We start from the raw sequence: 14,903 nt of genomic DNA on the forward strand, positions 1-14,903 counted from the left end.
CACAGAAGGACCACGTCGTCAAACAGCACATCCGACAGCGTCCTCGCAGACTCCATCATAAACGCCCACGTCATGACCATGCGCGCCCTCGAAGCTTTGAGTTCAGACCCGCGGAGTATAGACCCTCGAGTCAGTAGCGAAATAGCAAACTCAGCAGGACGCACATACCTGCACTCCGCCTCCTCAACCTCCTGGCCCAAATCCACCTCCTTCTCCGCCAACCGACATGTCACCCTATCCCCCTTGTCAACCAGCGATGGCGACCAAGACGACAGAGCGAGCCGCCACCGCACCGCACAAATCTACTCCCCAGCCATCAAATCACCCAACCCCTTCTCCGTCCCCAGCACCGCAACCACCAACACAGGTCACGACCTCCTCATCCCGAAAGCGAGCTACATCCCGCAAAAACACGCTAGTATCCTAGACTCCCATCTCTCGGCCCTCAACTTCTCGCTTTCGAACCGCACGACGGAGGATTACACAAGGTTGAACTCGTGCTGTACGAGTGCGTTTCCGTTTGCAGATGAGCCGAAGAGCCCGTATGATGATCGGAAGGGGAAGGAGGTTCTGGGGCTTATGACGGGGAATGGGAATGGGGGTGAATGTGATATGAGGAGTCGGAGGGAGAGGAATGAGAGTGCGCAGGGGGTTGTGAGGGGTAGTGCTGAGGAGAGGGGACGGGGAGGCGGAGGTGAGAGGAGAGGGGTGAGTATGGAGGAGGGTGGTGTTGTTGTTTTGGTTGGGTTGAGGAGGTGGACGTGGGGTATGGGGAGGGGAAGATGTGTGTGCGCGTGTGGTAACGCGGATGAAGAGCAGGGTGGTTTATCAGGAAGAGAAGAGAAGTTGGCCAGAATCGTCATTCCAACGTACGCTTCGTCTTGGACGCCGAAACACAGCTATACCAAGAGCAGCATCAGTAACTGTAACAGCGAGAAGAGGTCGGATCACAGCCCCAAGATGAAAAGGAAAGAGCGCTCCGCTGACTTCGACGACGAGGCTTTCGCTTTGGCGCTCAGGGCTGCGAATCGCGAGTTGGCGGGTAATTGGTTCCGGAGGACGTTCAGTGCGAGGACGTTGAGTGGGATACATGTTGAAAGGAGAAGTACATGGGATCACGACAACGGTAACGGCAACGGCAGCACCAAGGACGACCGCGATGTTCATCCTGCGCTTCGTTCTCCTCAGAACAGACACTCCGCGACTCCGTCCTCAGACGACCTAATGGCGTTATACAAAAACCCCCAAACCGGACGTAAGAACTACACGTGGATATCCTGGGCCCGCCACAACACCCCCTCACATCCCTCTTCCTCCCCATCCCCACCAACACTCCACCTCACATACACCCTCTCCCGCCCCCGAATCCTCCTCGTCATGGGCATCCTCCTGCTCATCAGCCTCCTCGCCGCAGCAGCATGGATTCTAGTCGGTGCCGGGGAAGGGAAATTGTCACGGAAGGAGTTTAGCCAAAGAGTTGGGTGTGGGATGGCGATTGCGGGGTTTGTGCTGAGTGTTGAGGCGTGGGTGTGCGGGGCGTGGGTTGCGTTTTCTTGAGGGTGATGGGAGGATTGGGGATGGGGATGGGGTGAGAGAGAGGGGGACGGGATGGGGATGGGAATGGGAACGGATGAATTTGTGGTGGGGAAATATAGGAGGTTGATATGTTTGGAAATACTGGGCTTGTGTATCGATGATCTACCTCTAACTGTCCTAAGCCGGCTTGTTTATTGAGATACTCAGTTCATTGTTCCAGCCTCCAGCCGTTCTCACATGGCTTCAAGAACACGTTCAACGTCTTGGCGCGACGTTCCATCTCGCTCTTCTTCTCCACCATCCCGCTTTCATGTCGCGCCTCCTCTCCTAAACCACCAAATAGAACTGCCAAGCTCGAAGACTTCCACACGCCATGTTCCCTGCTACCACGCTTATTCTTCCTCGTTCTCCATATCGTGACCGCGAGAAAGACAGTCGTAAGTGCAATTAAAGCGATAGGGAAACTAATCCAAGCCCATCGGATCTTTATGCATGTCTCGGTTTTGATTGCGATCCCCGTGGCTGTACCGTAGGTTTTGTCTGCTGTAGAGTTGTATATCCGGGCATGGATTGTAAGCGAGCGTGCTAGTCGATCAGCGTAGGCTTCTATCGTAGACATGTTCGCATGACCATCGTTGAAAAGTGCCTTGATCCACAGCTCGCCGTACGCAGTGTTGAACCTACCGCCATATGCAGTGAGGTTTTGGTTGTAAAACATATCAAATAGTTTGCCTCGCAGCGCGGATACCGATTCAATATCGATGGTCCAGATGCAGTCGTCTGCATACCATAAGATGTCCTCGGGGGCTACTGGTTGTTGGTAATATGGCAAGAGCGTGTTGTTAGTCACGGCTACTGGAGTGTTTGGCGAAAACGTCCTGGACGGAGAGCACGATTCCCACGCACCATGTCGCAGCACCATGGGAGGAAAAGATATCCAATTGTACCACAGCGGGTACCCGTCTGGATCGTAGTACATTGTGAGAGGCTCAGATGATACAATCGTCTCTTGTAATTCCGATACCTCGATTTTCGACTTGATTGTTTGAATGGCTGGCCAAATCCTACATTCCGCGGCTAAAGGCGTCGCGCAGTCGTCAGTGATGAAGTCAGAACAGTTTGGTCCAAGGCTTAACGTGAAAGCAGCGAAGTTGAATAGTGGATCTTTGACGTGTTCCTGTGTCCAGTAATCAGGAAAGGACGTTCCGTTAGTGAAGTTGCTCATCGTACGGCAGATGTTTGAATATTGTACTGTGGTCTCCGGATCACCGAATCCTGAGATCCTCCACGCAGAAGTAAAGCCATCTGTCGGTGCAAGTTCGACCTCTGCTGTAATTTCTACGCAGGCAGACTCAAACCCAAGAGTCTGGTATGATGCTCCTGATGACGGGTCGATCGCAAACGTGCAGTTGCCTGTAGCACACTGTACTGGAATGTTTCCAGGGTCTTTGAGGAGACCAACAAGCATGGAGGCTTCAATGTTAGGCTCTAGCACTCTCGACATACCACCACCTACATACTGGCTGACACCGGTGAGGTTATTTGTACGGGGTACGCTGGCTATGGCGCCGGCTATAGTTCGTTGACAAACCACGGGTTGGATGATTTGCTGAGAGAACGGATCGATCGCGATAGCAAGCACTGTGATCCAAGCGCCGAGTACAACGACTTGCCTACAGAGCTGAGTCAGTAAGATGCGCCGAGGCAAGCATTCCAAGGTTTCATGACGTACCGGGTTCGCAAGCGGAAGACGAGCAGGAAGGAGCCCCAAGGCCCTCTGCTGGCGAGATCAAAGCTCTCAAAGTCGACCAATTGACGTGTCTTTGAGAACCACAGCCATTTCGATTGGCTAATGCATTCCGCGACAGGCAGAAGAAGTGACGATTTGACAACCGCGGCGAGGATCGCGACCAAGGTGTTGATCGATATTTTGAGAGGCATCTGCGTCAACACACGACCATCAAAGTATTGAAGTGTGGATACTAAGCAAGCCATCGCAATGACAGAAAGTGCGCAGCTCAGTACTTCTGCAGCCCACCCATCGTTCCACCATGAGCGAATGCGTTGGAAAACTGAGGAGGTTTCGTGCGTAGCGGGTGGAGGATCGTTGGCATCTCTGGTATCTGCAGCCTCGTCGTAGGTCTCTTCTCCAGATAGACGGACAGCACTGTAAACGTGGTTGTTAGCTTTTGCGTATGTCGCATAGCCTTGTGATGAATTAAGCGGTTCGACCACACGGTCTTCGTTGTCAATATCAATAGCGGTTTCGTGCGTGGGCATTTTGACAAGATGAAAGAGGGAAGTCAGGCTGGCGGGGTTCACAGCTTGTTACATATGCGCATTGATTTCGCTTTTCTGTGGATGGTTGAAAAGGTGGCGTGCCTGCAGATGCCGTAATCGTCACCACACTGAGCAAGCCAATTTGGCCCCCTTTCAGGCATCTCCGACAGCCACTGCAACTTTCATCCAATCAGAACAGCAGGTTCGGAGTGCGACTAATGTGACAGAGCATTCGGCTTGCTGCCATGCAACGGTTCGCTCATATCTTCCATTTGCAGCGAGCGAAATATGCAGTGGTTGCAGCAGTGGCTGCAGCAGCAGCTGCAGTTATCGCAGTAGGAGGCAGATGGAATCCAGGCATGGGGCTGTTCAAGCCGCATCCTGCCGTCCCTTCCGCCATTACATAGGTATACCTAGGTATTGTCAGCGGTAGCGGTCCTTCCTGCCCTCACCAGTGCCAAATTACAGTGGAGCTTCGAGATGTCTTTGTCAGCTGCGCATCGATACCTCTTTTTCGCGAGCTCAGCTAGGACTCTTTTCAATGCTCAGCCTGCTTCGTCCGTCAACCTGGCTGTGTCATGTGGCGGTAGATGACAGTGGCCCCAAAACATCTGGCACACTCAATTGACCATGAGACCAACAGCCAGAAACGCGCGCTTTATCGAAAGGCTGCGCAACATAGCCTACTTGGTGGGGGTGGCGCCTGCAAGTGGCTTCCAGTAAAGACACTGATTGGCCGTGTAGACCACACAGACTGACAGACTTCAGAGTTGTCAACAATCGAGCCAGGCTGGTTTTAAGCCAAACACTCTTTCGAAAAGCTGAAGGCGCACTTATAATTCTTTCTCAGATGAAACTTAACTAGACAGTTGTGAACATTAGCCCGTAAACTGAACTAAAAAGCTATTGTGTAGAAAACGCACTATAAAGTTAAGGCGGGTGAGCGAGTAACGCAGCAGGTAATTAGCGGGGGGTGGAGAGAGAGAGGAGAGCTAGTGTGTGGGACCTCGAAGCTGAGTTTAACATTAGGAATAAAAGAGTCTGTTGTGGGAGAATACGAAAAGTGCCATCTGTTTAGAACTATCAGGTTATGATATATCGATGGTGTATCTTTAGGTATCCTTAGGTCCCCCATGCCTACCCTGCTTACCCTGCGTCCATTTCGCGATACTCACAGATTTGTCACTACCACCCTTCTCCTCCTCACCCCTCTTGACCGGCTGCGCAGCACAACTATCCGCACAGATCCTGATAAAAGTAGTCGCAGAATCCGAGATGAATCCATTGATTGTGTTATACAGAATGCAGCTTGAAGACTTGAACGCGAACGCTGAGCAGTTGTTTAACTCATCACACCGTTGACGGCAGACGTCTGCGTTCGGGATACCGCCAAGGGCGAGGATGACTTGAGAACCGGCGGCGGGGATGTTCCCGCAGCGAACAAAGTAGTTGTCTTTGCATTGGGCGTTGTTGGCGGAGCAGGCGTTGGAGAGTGGGGTGGTGAATTGGGGGCAGTTGGGGTATTTGACGCAGGATACTGTTGGCGCGGCGGGGACACAGACGGAGGGTGTAGGCGTCGGTATCGTTGTGGAGCTTGGCGTCATTGTGGAAATTGGTGTCGCTGTGGAAGATGGTGTCATCGTGGATGTTGCCAATGTGGTAGGTGTTTCTGTAGTTGTCGGGGCACCGGTCTTGCAATCGCGGTTGAAGAACTTTAGACCAGTTCCTACACTAAGTCTTACGTTTGCAGCAATGAATAGTACCTTGGCTAGATAGCATGTACTCGTGTAAGTTATGAAGCTGGCGCATGTATCCTCGGCGAGACATCTTGCTAGGCAGTCCTCGGTGGTTGTAAATGGCGAGGTGTTTAGGATCTGGACATCTTCGACATTGTATCCTTCTACTCCACAGAGTTCGGCAGAAGTCGGAGAAGGAGCGGGCGTCGAAGAGGTTGTGGACATTGCTGGTGTGGCAGGCAGCGTGGTTGTTACCGGGGCGCTGATCCCGCACTCGCGGTTGTAGAATGTGAGGGGGGATCCTGGCCCAAGGTCGACGTTTGCACTGGTGATGGGCGACTCATTTAGATAGCACCCACTTGAGGAGATGATTACGCTGCCGCATCTGCTCTCAGCCCGGCAGTTGATCAGGCAATCCTCGATAGTTGTGAAAGGGCTGCTTGTGAAGGTGGAAGGTTGTTCTTTAATGTAACCTTTTGTGCCGCAGAACTCCGCGGTAGATGCGGGTGTTGACGTGATCGTGGAGGTTGCTGCCTCGGGAGTTACGGAGATCTCGGAGGACGAGCTGGAGGAAAGTAATGTTGAAGAGTCGCTCGAAGATAGAGAGCTTGAGAAGGTGCTGCTGGTCGTTTCGCTCGCAGATGCGGACAGTGAAGCTAGAGTAGAAGACGAAGCGCTGCTGGAGGTGGAGGAGCTGGAGGCTGAAGAGCTGAAAGTCGAAGAGCTAGATGCCGAGGATCTAGCAGAAGACACCACAGTATCGCACTTTCCGAATCCAGCCTGACAGCCCGTTCCGCAGTATGCGCTTCCGCTACCACAGTACGAGTACTGCGAGCAACAGTCGCCATACCTTCCACCTGAGCAGGTCATTCCCGCTGGCGATGCTCCATATGAGTTTCCACAGCGAGCGTTGGTGGTAACCTTAACCTTTGCGCCAGTAGCAGAAGGTGCCTTTGAAGAAGCTGTTCGGGTCGAGGTAGAAGCACTGCTACGGCTTGACACTGTCGAAGTACGCGCTGGTGCGACGACGCCGTTGCAAGTACCGAATGATGCCTGACATCCAGTTCCGCAGTAGTCTTTCGTCTTTCCACTGCACGAACCATCAGTTATCAACCTGTGGAACTGAAGCTAGATGACATACCAATAGCCGTATTGCGAGCAGCAATCACCCCACTTGGAACCTTTGCAGGTCATACCGCCGGGCAAGGCGTTGTACGCGTTTCCACAGCGCGCATTCGTTGATACTTTGCCAGCGGCAAGCGTTACCGCCGCTGAAAGAGAGAGGAAGAACGTCCAGCGCATGATGGATGGTATTAAGGATTAAGGATTATGTTGTATACGAAGGAGCGACAGATTGACAGGGAGCGAGAGAATGACTGTTGGTGAGGTGTTCGTAGAGAGTGAGGCGAGTAACACGACAAGAGATGGGAGATGTGCAGCTACACATTTATCCTTTTAGCTAACGAGCATATGCACACAAGATGGCAGTAATGGTCTAAGATTGGAGCCGAAGTGGCTTGCCCGCGTACCTGCATCAAGCTCACGATAGCCTCACGCAGGCGTTTCCGACAAGCCACAAGCGCACGCATCCGCTTCTTTTCTCAGGAAGATATCGACTTGGCAGTAATAAACATCAGACTATAAACAGGACCAAGAAGCCATCGTGGAGAAAAAGACATTGCGCACGATGAGGTCGATGAGGGCGAGCCAGTAGCGCAGCGGGTGATTGGCGCGGCCCCTGGAAAGCACGTGTGGACGCGTTCTGGACGCAAGCCACACCAGAGCGAGGCCGCACCACGACTCACGATACTTCTTGCGATCGGCCGCCCCGGGCGCGGAGGCGTTCCGGGGATTAAAGTTAAAGAACTTAAAGGCTTAACATCCTGCAGTGTGTGCGCTAAAACCTCCCGAAGATACTCTTGTATTGTTTTCAATCTCTACGACACCCTCAAATCCGTCTCAGCCCTCCACAACGACCAGAGATCACCAATACGTTGCCGTGTTGATGAACTGCCCATGGAAATGTCACAGAAGAGTCTTTTAAGTGGTGATGCAGAAATTGAAAAACTCAAATTTCTGCATCACCACTTAAAAGACTCAGCCTTCCAAGTCCTCCCACCTTCCTCCGGAGTCCAACACCCAACACGCCAGGCAGACAGGCAGGCAATCATCATCACCTTCCCATCCTCTTCCTCTTGAACGCTCCCCGTTATGCTATAACAAACGATCGTCCAAGAGGAAGAGGATGAGACGGCGCTGATGACTACCTGACTGCCAATGAAGTCTACACCTGTTCCTCATTCTTCTCTCATTAAGATGAATATATAAGCCAGTGGGTATCATCGAAAAGGTGTCCAAGTCTGGTATAGCCCTCTACCAGTATCAAAAAGGTCGTAAAATAAGAGTGAATACAACATATCCTCGGCAGTACGGGGAAGCATTCTTCTCTCAATTGGCGATGTAAGCGGGCATTGTGCGTATCATCCTGTTGGATACCTACAATGAGGGTTTACATCGCCAATTGCGAGAAGGATGTTGTTGACGGCTGGGGATCTACGTAAATGTTGCGCTGTAGTCTTCTCTCAATTGGCGATTAAGGACTTGCATTTCCATATTCAACAGGAATATGGAGATGAAAGTCCTTAATCGGCAATTACGAGAAGGATGTTGTTGCCGGTTGGGGATCCAGGCGAGGTATTGCGCTGTACTCTTCTCGTAATTAGCGATGCTTCAATTCTATTTCCTCATTCCTATTGAATAAAAAAATGGAATCGAAGCATCGCAATTACGAGAAGAATGTTTGTGCTGCTTGCGCATCAACGTCGATATTGCGCTGCGCTCTTCTCTTAATTAGCGATGCAAATGTAGCATTTCCTTACTCCTGTTGAATAAGGAGATGCTACATTTGCATCGCTAATTACGAGAAGGATGGTGTTGCTGCTTGCGCATCTAGGCGAGATATTGCAGCATTCCACATGGGGATGGGGAAGACTGCGCGGTGACGATAACCCGACTTCTCTCCAATGATCATTCCACAGCGCTGTTCGTGGAGCCGATGACAGATCCACTCATCCACTCCCACCCCTTCCCAGCCTCGCCCAGGGATCCTCAACAAAGCTCGGTAGAAAGTAAGCCGTATCCCCATTCTCCATTCTCACGCCGTGACGCAGCGCATTCAGTTCAGCCTTGGAGATTGCTGGACCGCCGAACGATATAATTTCTGCAGCGGGCGGGTCGCCAGACACCGCAGGGTTTGGAGCGCTGCTCTCGGTGGCAGCCGGTTTCTCGGGTAGATTCTGGCCGCGAGCGAGGAAGGCAGCCAGACCGGAGTCGGCGGGTTGGTTCTTCTTTGCTTTGCCCGGCGCGTTGTTGTGGGGTTGCGGCGAGGGGTTTGTGGAGTCGGATATAGTGTTTGATACAGTGTCGTCGAGGTTGATCTCGTCTTCGTTGGCAACTTTCTTCGATCTGACACCCAGTTTGGTGGAGTTGGCGCCGCTCGCATCAGGACCAGCTTTGGGTGAGGCGGTGTGGTCGTATTTGCGTTTCTTCGTCCCGCCGAAGGAAGCGAAGCCCATGGCCGCTGCGATCTCGTCGTTTTCGTCGTCGTCCATGGTGGAGGATTGGTCGTGACTGCTGAAGGATTCGTCGTGGCAGCCGGAGTGGAATTACACGTAGGACCACGGCGCCAGCGCCATAGGAATCGAGGTCATGAGCTTGCGCACGGATTTTTAACAGACGTCGGCACCTCGGGGCTTGGCAACTGTCTCCAACGCCAGCGACCCACACATCAGCACACTACTCCAACGCTACAACGGAGATCCACACTCCGAGCCATTCCGTCGCTACCATTCTATACGCGTGTGCTGGTGTATCGTGCAATGACACCCGGAAGAACTACCACACCTCGCTCAATCGCACAGCGACGATCTCCACTCCGATGGAGAAGGTAGCATCGTCGGGGTGTTCTTGCTCCGCATATGATGTCAACCGGCACTTGAGGACGTAGTATGCATAGTCGGACCGCGGCTTCGGGATAGGCGGATGGATATATAAGCTTTGATGTGAGCCTTTGGTTATGGCTTGTTTAAGCCATATTCTTATCTTTAGGTTGTCGAGATGAAAGTCGCGACTCAGGTGTTGTTCGCCTCGTTGGCTGCGGGCTCTGTGCTTCCGAGAGGGGGTGAGAGTCACAATGGGAGTGCGATTGCGGACGGCGACTTTGTCTATGTTGATGGATTGAGGCTGTACAATGGCGATGGATTGTACTATCTTACTGGTGAGGATATCCTTCTCTCCATTAGAAGTTGTAGGCTGACATATTCCAGGCATCAACTACTGGGCTTGCATGAATCTTGCCGCAGGTCCAGAAGCTGGCGGCAACTACTCGCGCTTAGTTACAGAGCTCGACCAGATGGCTGCAAAAGGCATAAACCACCTCCGTATCATGGCTGCCTCTGAGGGCGCTCCAACGACCCAGCCCTTCAGGATGAACCCAGCACTCATGGAGTCACCTGGCCAGTACAACGAGGACGTCTTTGAAGGTCTCGATATCTGTCTTGCTGAGATGTCGAAACGCGGCATGCGCGCCACCATGACGCTCAACAACGAGTGGCAGTGGAGTGGTGGATTTGCCCAGTACGTGTCATGGGCAAACAACAACACCGTGATCCCATATCCATCAAGCTGGAACCAGACTGCACCACCCCAGCGCGAAACACCTGGCACCGGATGGGGAAACTACACCGTCGAAGGCGTCAACGCAGCTCCATACGACGAGTTCACTTCCTTTGCCAACCTCATCTACAACAACACGCAGGCTGAGCAATGGTACAAAGACCACATCAAGACCGTCATGAGCCGTCGCAACACCATCACAGGCCGCCTCTACACCGAAGACCCAACAATCATGACCTGGCAACTCGCCAACGAACCCCAACCCTCCGACCAACTCGGCTACACAGGCCCCTACAACATCTTCCTCGAGCCAAACCCCGCCGACCTGCTCTTCCCCTGGGTCGACCGCATCTCCGCCTACATCCGCTCGCTCGCCCCCAAGCAGCTCATCAGCGTCGGGTTGGAAAGCAAACAAGGCGAATACTACTTCAAGCGCGTACACAACTTCTCCACCGTCGACTACGCCACAACCCACTGCTGGGTGCAGAACTGGGGCGTCTATGACATGTACAACGCCAGCGACGCGAATCTAGTCGCTGCCCAAGACTTTGCGCGCGACTTTATGAAGAACAGCAGTCAATGGGCCGTCGATATTGGGAAACCAGTTTTCCTCGAGGAATTCGGCATGGCGCGCGATAACTGGGTGAATGAAGACAAGGAATACCCTTACCTGAGCGATGCGAGTACGACGCACAAAGACGCTTATTTCACAACGATTATCGGAGCGGTTATGGATGAATTCAGGAATGGGGGTGCGTATATCGGGACGAGTCCGTGGGCGTATGGCGGGATCTGGAGACCGGAGACGCAGAAGGCGAATGAGTTTGGGATGGTTTGGGCGGGGGATCCGCCGCATGAGAGTCCCGGGTGGTATGATCTTTATGATGAGGATTATGCGATGGACATTGTGCATGCGCAGCAGAAGATGATAAGTTTGTGGATTGAGAGGCAGGGGAAGAATGAGACGGGGTATTAGTTGGGGTGAGAAGACGATTGCTCTTCCCGCTGGCCGTTTAGCATCGCACGGTTTTGTATACCTGCTCGATCTCTCTTCCACTGTGTATCAAGATAAGCACATCGAATATCAAATTTCATCATCCATCTTGAAATATTGAACATGTTCTCGAACTGCCCTATCATACACTCCACCCTCCTACAAAAACCTCGACGGACTACTCTTCTTCAACACCAACGGATGCCGATGCACACTCGGCATAAGTCCCAACCCAATCGCCCTCCGAATCGCCTTCGCAACCTTCCTCTGATTCTTCGGCCTAAGCCCCGTATCCTTGCTATGCTTAACCCTCCCCATCTCCGTCATATACTCGCTCATCATAGTAAAGTTCTTATACTCCAATATCGGATTTATGCCCAGCACATCAAACGCGTCTTGCTGCGGCTTCTTGCGCCCGTACTTCCACTTCTTTTGCTCGGTGCCGGAGAGGTCGTGGGGGGCGTACACGTCGCCGGGTTGCCATTTTCGGTAGATTTGCCGTTGGTATTGGGCGGCGCGGTCGGATTCGAGGACTTCGCGTGGCATGTTGGCGGAGAGGCCCATGGTTGAGGCCATGCCTGTGAGGGAGGGGCCGGTGCGCGGGCGTGTGGTGTTTGTGTTTGGGGGTGGGCGGGCGGCGGCGGTGCTGCTGGCGAGGATGTCGAGGATGCCGTCTTGGGGGCCTGGGGGTGGTTAGAGGGTGCGAGGTGTGGTGGAGGAAGGTCGTTGGAAGATGGGGTCGTGTGTATGGGAGAGGGATTGAGCGCACCTTGCTTATGGGACCCGGTGGAGAAGTAGCGCATGCATGACGTGCTTATGGACGGCAGCGGCCGCAGCGGTAACCGTGTTATTGACATGTTGGCGGTTGTGGTGGTGTTGGCGTCGTCGTCGTTGTCGTCGTGACTTTTCGAGATGCGGCCTCGGCGGTCGGAGGTTGACTTCTTAGCGCAATTGGATTTCACAGCAGGCAAGAGCTCCCGCAATTGCTCCCCTCACTCCCCGTCGCCGCCACTGGATCCCGCTTCCATCCCGTCTTTTTCGTGTATATACCATTTGCGCGCCTTCCTCCACCCCATGGACGCCTTCTTCGCCTAGATACCCTTCCCATCGTGCGCCAATTGCACGCCCAACCTACGTCACCACACTTTTGTCCTGCGCTTAGCGAACGTCGCCGCCGCCATGCCCTCGCACTTGACCCGCCTCGTCTTCCGCAACATCATCGCCAACGAGCCTCTGCTGTACCGAGGATGCCGCTACCGAGCCGTCCGACCCCGCGTCATCACCCAACATGGCGCCCGATTACTGCCCCAGACGCAACGGCGGACTTTCTTCGGGGAACTGTTCAAGCAAAAGCGGAAGCTCAAGCCTGCAGAGGCGCCGCCGGGTCTGAATACAATGGCTGAGGTGTCATATAAGCGGGCGAATGACCTCAGGCCGCCGGCACCGAAGGATGTTGTGGATGCGATCAAGGAATTCTTTGCGCAAAGAAAAGGGACGTTTGAGGACTGGCATGTGGGGACCGCGATTGAAGCTCTCAAATATCTGCTAGAGAACCCAAGAGAAGACGGGAAGCCATGGTTGAGCCGAAACGACCTGGATAATATCTTAGAAAAGGTACTGGACACGTCGAAGCGGCCGGAGATTCTAGGGAAAGCGCATATGGTCTTTGGGCGGCTCGTGGTTGGCGAGTTGGCAAAATCTGAGGAACAAGAGCCCGAGAAAGCTGGAGAGAAGAAGACGAAGGAACTGAAGGTCCCCTTTAAGATGTACATCGACTCGAGGCATATCCAGGTTCTATCCGCGTTCGGTGCGGCTACTCAGGCAAGGGACATCGCGATCAGTGCGTGCAAATACGACAAGACAGCGAATGCCTTGATACGTGGCGCCGTGGTCTCTAGCTGGAACACAGTGCTTGGAGGAATCATTCGGGAGAACAATCTGACCGAGGTCTCGAAAACGGTGGATGCTTTCACAGAAGCCTCGCTTCCATTGACCAGGCCTGCGCAAAACAAACTAGTGGCATTCTATGCTGAGCGTGGAGACCTGGAAAAAGCCAAATCTTGGTACTCGCAACCCGTGCACACCAAAGTCGGTCACCAGGTTACGCAGCCGTCAGGCGGCACGAGTTCTGCTCTGCTAAAGGCCTGCGCCGCAGCAGGCGATCTTACCTATGGTCAACAGGTGGTAGCTAGCATGCTCAAGGTTGAAATGCCCTCGAAACCTGAGTGGGATGCAATCTTTCTCTGGTCTGCTGCTATCGGCAAGGGTCCAGATGAAATCGCTCGGATGATCAACGTGCTGATTCGCAGAAATGACGAAGCACGACAAAAGGATCCTAAAGTCCCTGTAATCCGCCCAGACACCGAGACCATCAATGCGTTGGTAGAGCACTGTATGTCTAAGCAAGACCCTTACCTGGCGGAGCGCTATATTGTACTGGGAGAGAAGTTTGGCATTCACCCCGACGAGACGACCTATACGATGCAGATGCAATACCGCATCTCCGTCGGCGATCTCGATGGAGCCAGATCTGCCTACTTCAACCTGCAGGGTAGCTTTTCTGGGGACGAGCGCAGTGTCGCAGTCGTCAATGAGCTGATTCAAGCACTGTGCGTATCAAAACAGCATCACTTCGATGAGTTAATGGCCATGGTGGACGATCTGCACGAGCGCAAGGCCAGCTTTGCCCCAGAAACTGTCGCAGCGCTGACGCTGTTGCATCTTCGGAGGGGCGAGATCCACGACGCCATGGATCTTCTCCAAGTACACGCACATCAGTACTCGCCAGAACAGCGGACGATCATCCAGAAGGCGCTTTCCATGTTCATACTGGATGGCGAGACTAGCACCGCAGATGCCTGGGACGGCTACCAAATCCTGCGCAACGTATTTGTCGAAACGCCCCGAGAAGACCGCATACCAATCATGAACGGCTTCTTCGCCAGGAACCGTTCCGACATGGCCTGCCACGTCTTCTTCCACATGCGCAACCACGTCAGCCCGACTCACACCGCAACAAGAGACGTCTACGTCGCAGCCTTCACTGGCTTTGCCCGTTGCCAAGACGCCGAGTCCCTCGAACTAGCACACAACCAACTCAAACTGGACCTGAACGTAGAGATGGACACCAAACTCCGCAACTCACTCATGCTCGCATACGCCGCCACCGGAGAGAACCGCAAAGCCCTCTCCTTCTGGCGCGAGATCTGCGATTCCAAAGAAGGTCCCACATACAACAGTCTCGCCATCGCCTTCCGATCAAGCGAGGGCATGCACTTTGGCTCCGAACACGCAAAGTCCATCTGGAAGCGCTTGAAAGACCAGGACGTCGAGATTGACAAGAATATCTGGACGGCTTATATGTGTGCTGTCGCGCGGAATCATAATCACGATGAGGCGTTGGCGCTGGTGGAGTCTGTGGAGGAGGAGTATGGGTTTACTCCTGATTTGCAGATGTACGTTTGATTTCTTTCACATTTTGTACTGATAGACTTTACTAACGATCGATTAGTCTGGGTAGCTGGTTCAATTGCACAGCTAATATTGAGAGGCAAACTCGCGTCGAAGTTTGGATTAAGCAGCATTATCCCAAGGTTTGGGCTGAGATGGAGGCGCTGGGTCATTGGGTTACGATGGATGGGTTTGGGTATCGCCAGTATAACATTAATCGCGACCTCGATCCG

The 14,903-nt window shown here is 53.2% G+C and overlaps 3 protein-coding genes across 3 annotated transcripts; 2 read left to right on the plus strand and 1 right to left on the minus strand.

Annotated features, from left to right (window-relative positions):
• Window positions 1–8,620: 8,620 nt before the first annotated feature.
• On the minus strand, window positions 8,621–9,163 carry J4E78_005890 (uncharacterized protein; the record flags this gene model as incomplete). The annotated part of the gene is made up of 1 exon (XM_049366505.1): window positions 8,621–9,163. One exon carries the CDS (start codon window positions 9,161–9,163, stop codon window positions 8,621–8,623), a length of 543 nt encoding a protein of 180 aa, XP_049222231.1.
• A 505-nt stretch (window positions 9,164–9,668) lies between these two features.
• On the plus strand, window positions 9,669–11,202 carry J4E78_005891 (uncharacterized protein; the record flags this gene model as incomplete). Its single annotated transcript, XM_049366506.1, has 2 exons — window positions 9,669–9,828; window positions 9,878–11,202. 2 exons carry the CDS (start codon window positions 9,669–9,671, stop codon window positions 11,200–11,202), a joined length of 1,485 nt encoding a protein of 494 aa, XP_049222232.1.
• A 1,197-nt stretch (window positions 11,203–12,399) lies between these two features.
• Window positions 12,400–14,685, plus strand: J4E78_005892 (uncharacterized protein; the record flags this gene model as incomplete). The annotated part of the gene is made up of 1 exon (XM_049366507.1): window positions 12,400–14,685. The coding sequence occupies one exon, from the start codon at window positions 12,400–12,402 to the stop codon at window positions 14,683–14,685; it is 2,286 nt and encodes a 761-aa protein (XP_049222233.1).
• Window positions 14,686–14,903: the final 218 nt, after the last annotated feature.

The sequence above is a fragment of the Alternaria triticimaculans genome, assembly GCF_023758025.1.
Source record: "Alternaria triticimaculans strain BMP 0046 chromosome Unknown scaffold_7, whole genome shotgun sequence".
Classification (NCBI taxonomy): domain Eukaryota; kingdom Fungi; phylum Ascomycota; class Dothideomycetes; order Pleosporales; family Pleosporaceae; genus Alternaria; species Alternaria triticimaculans.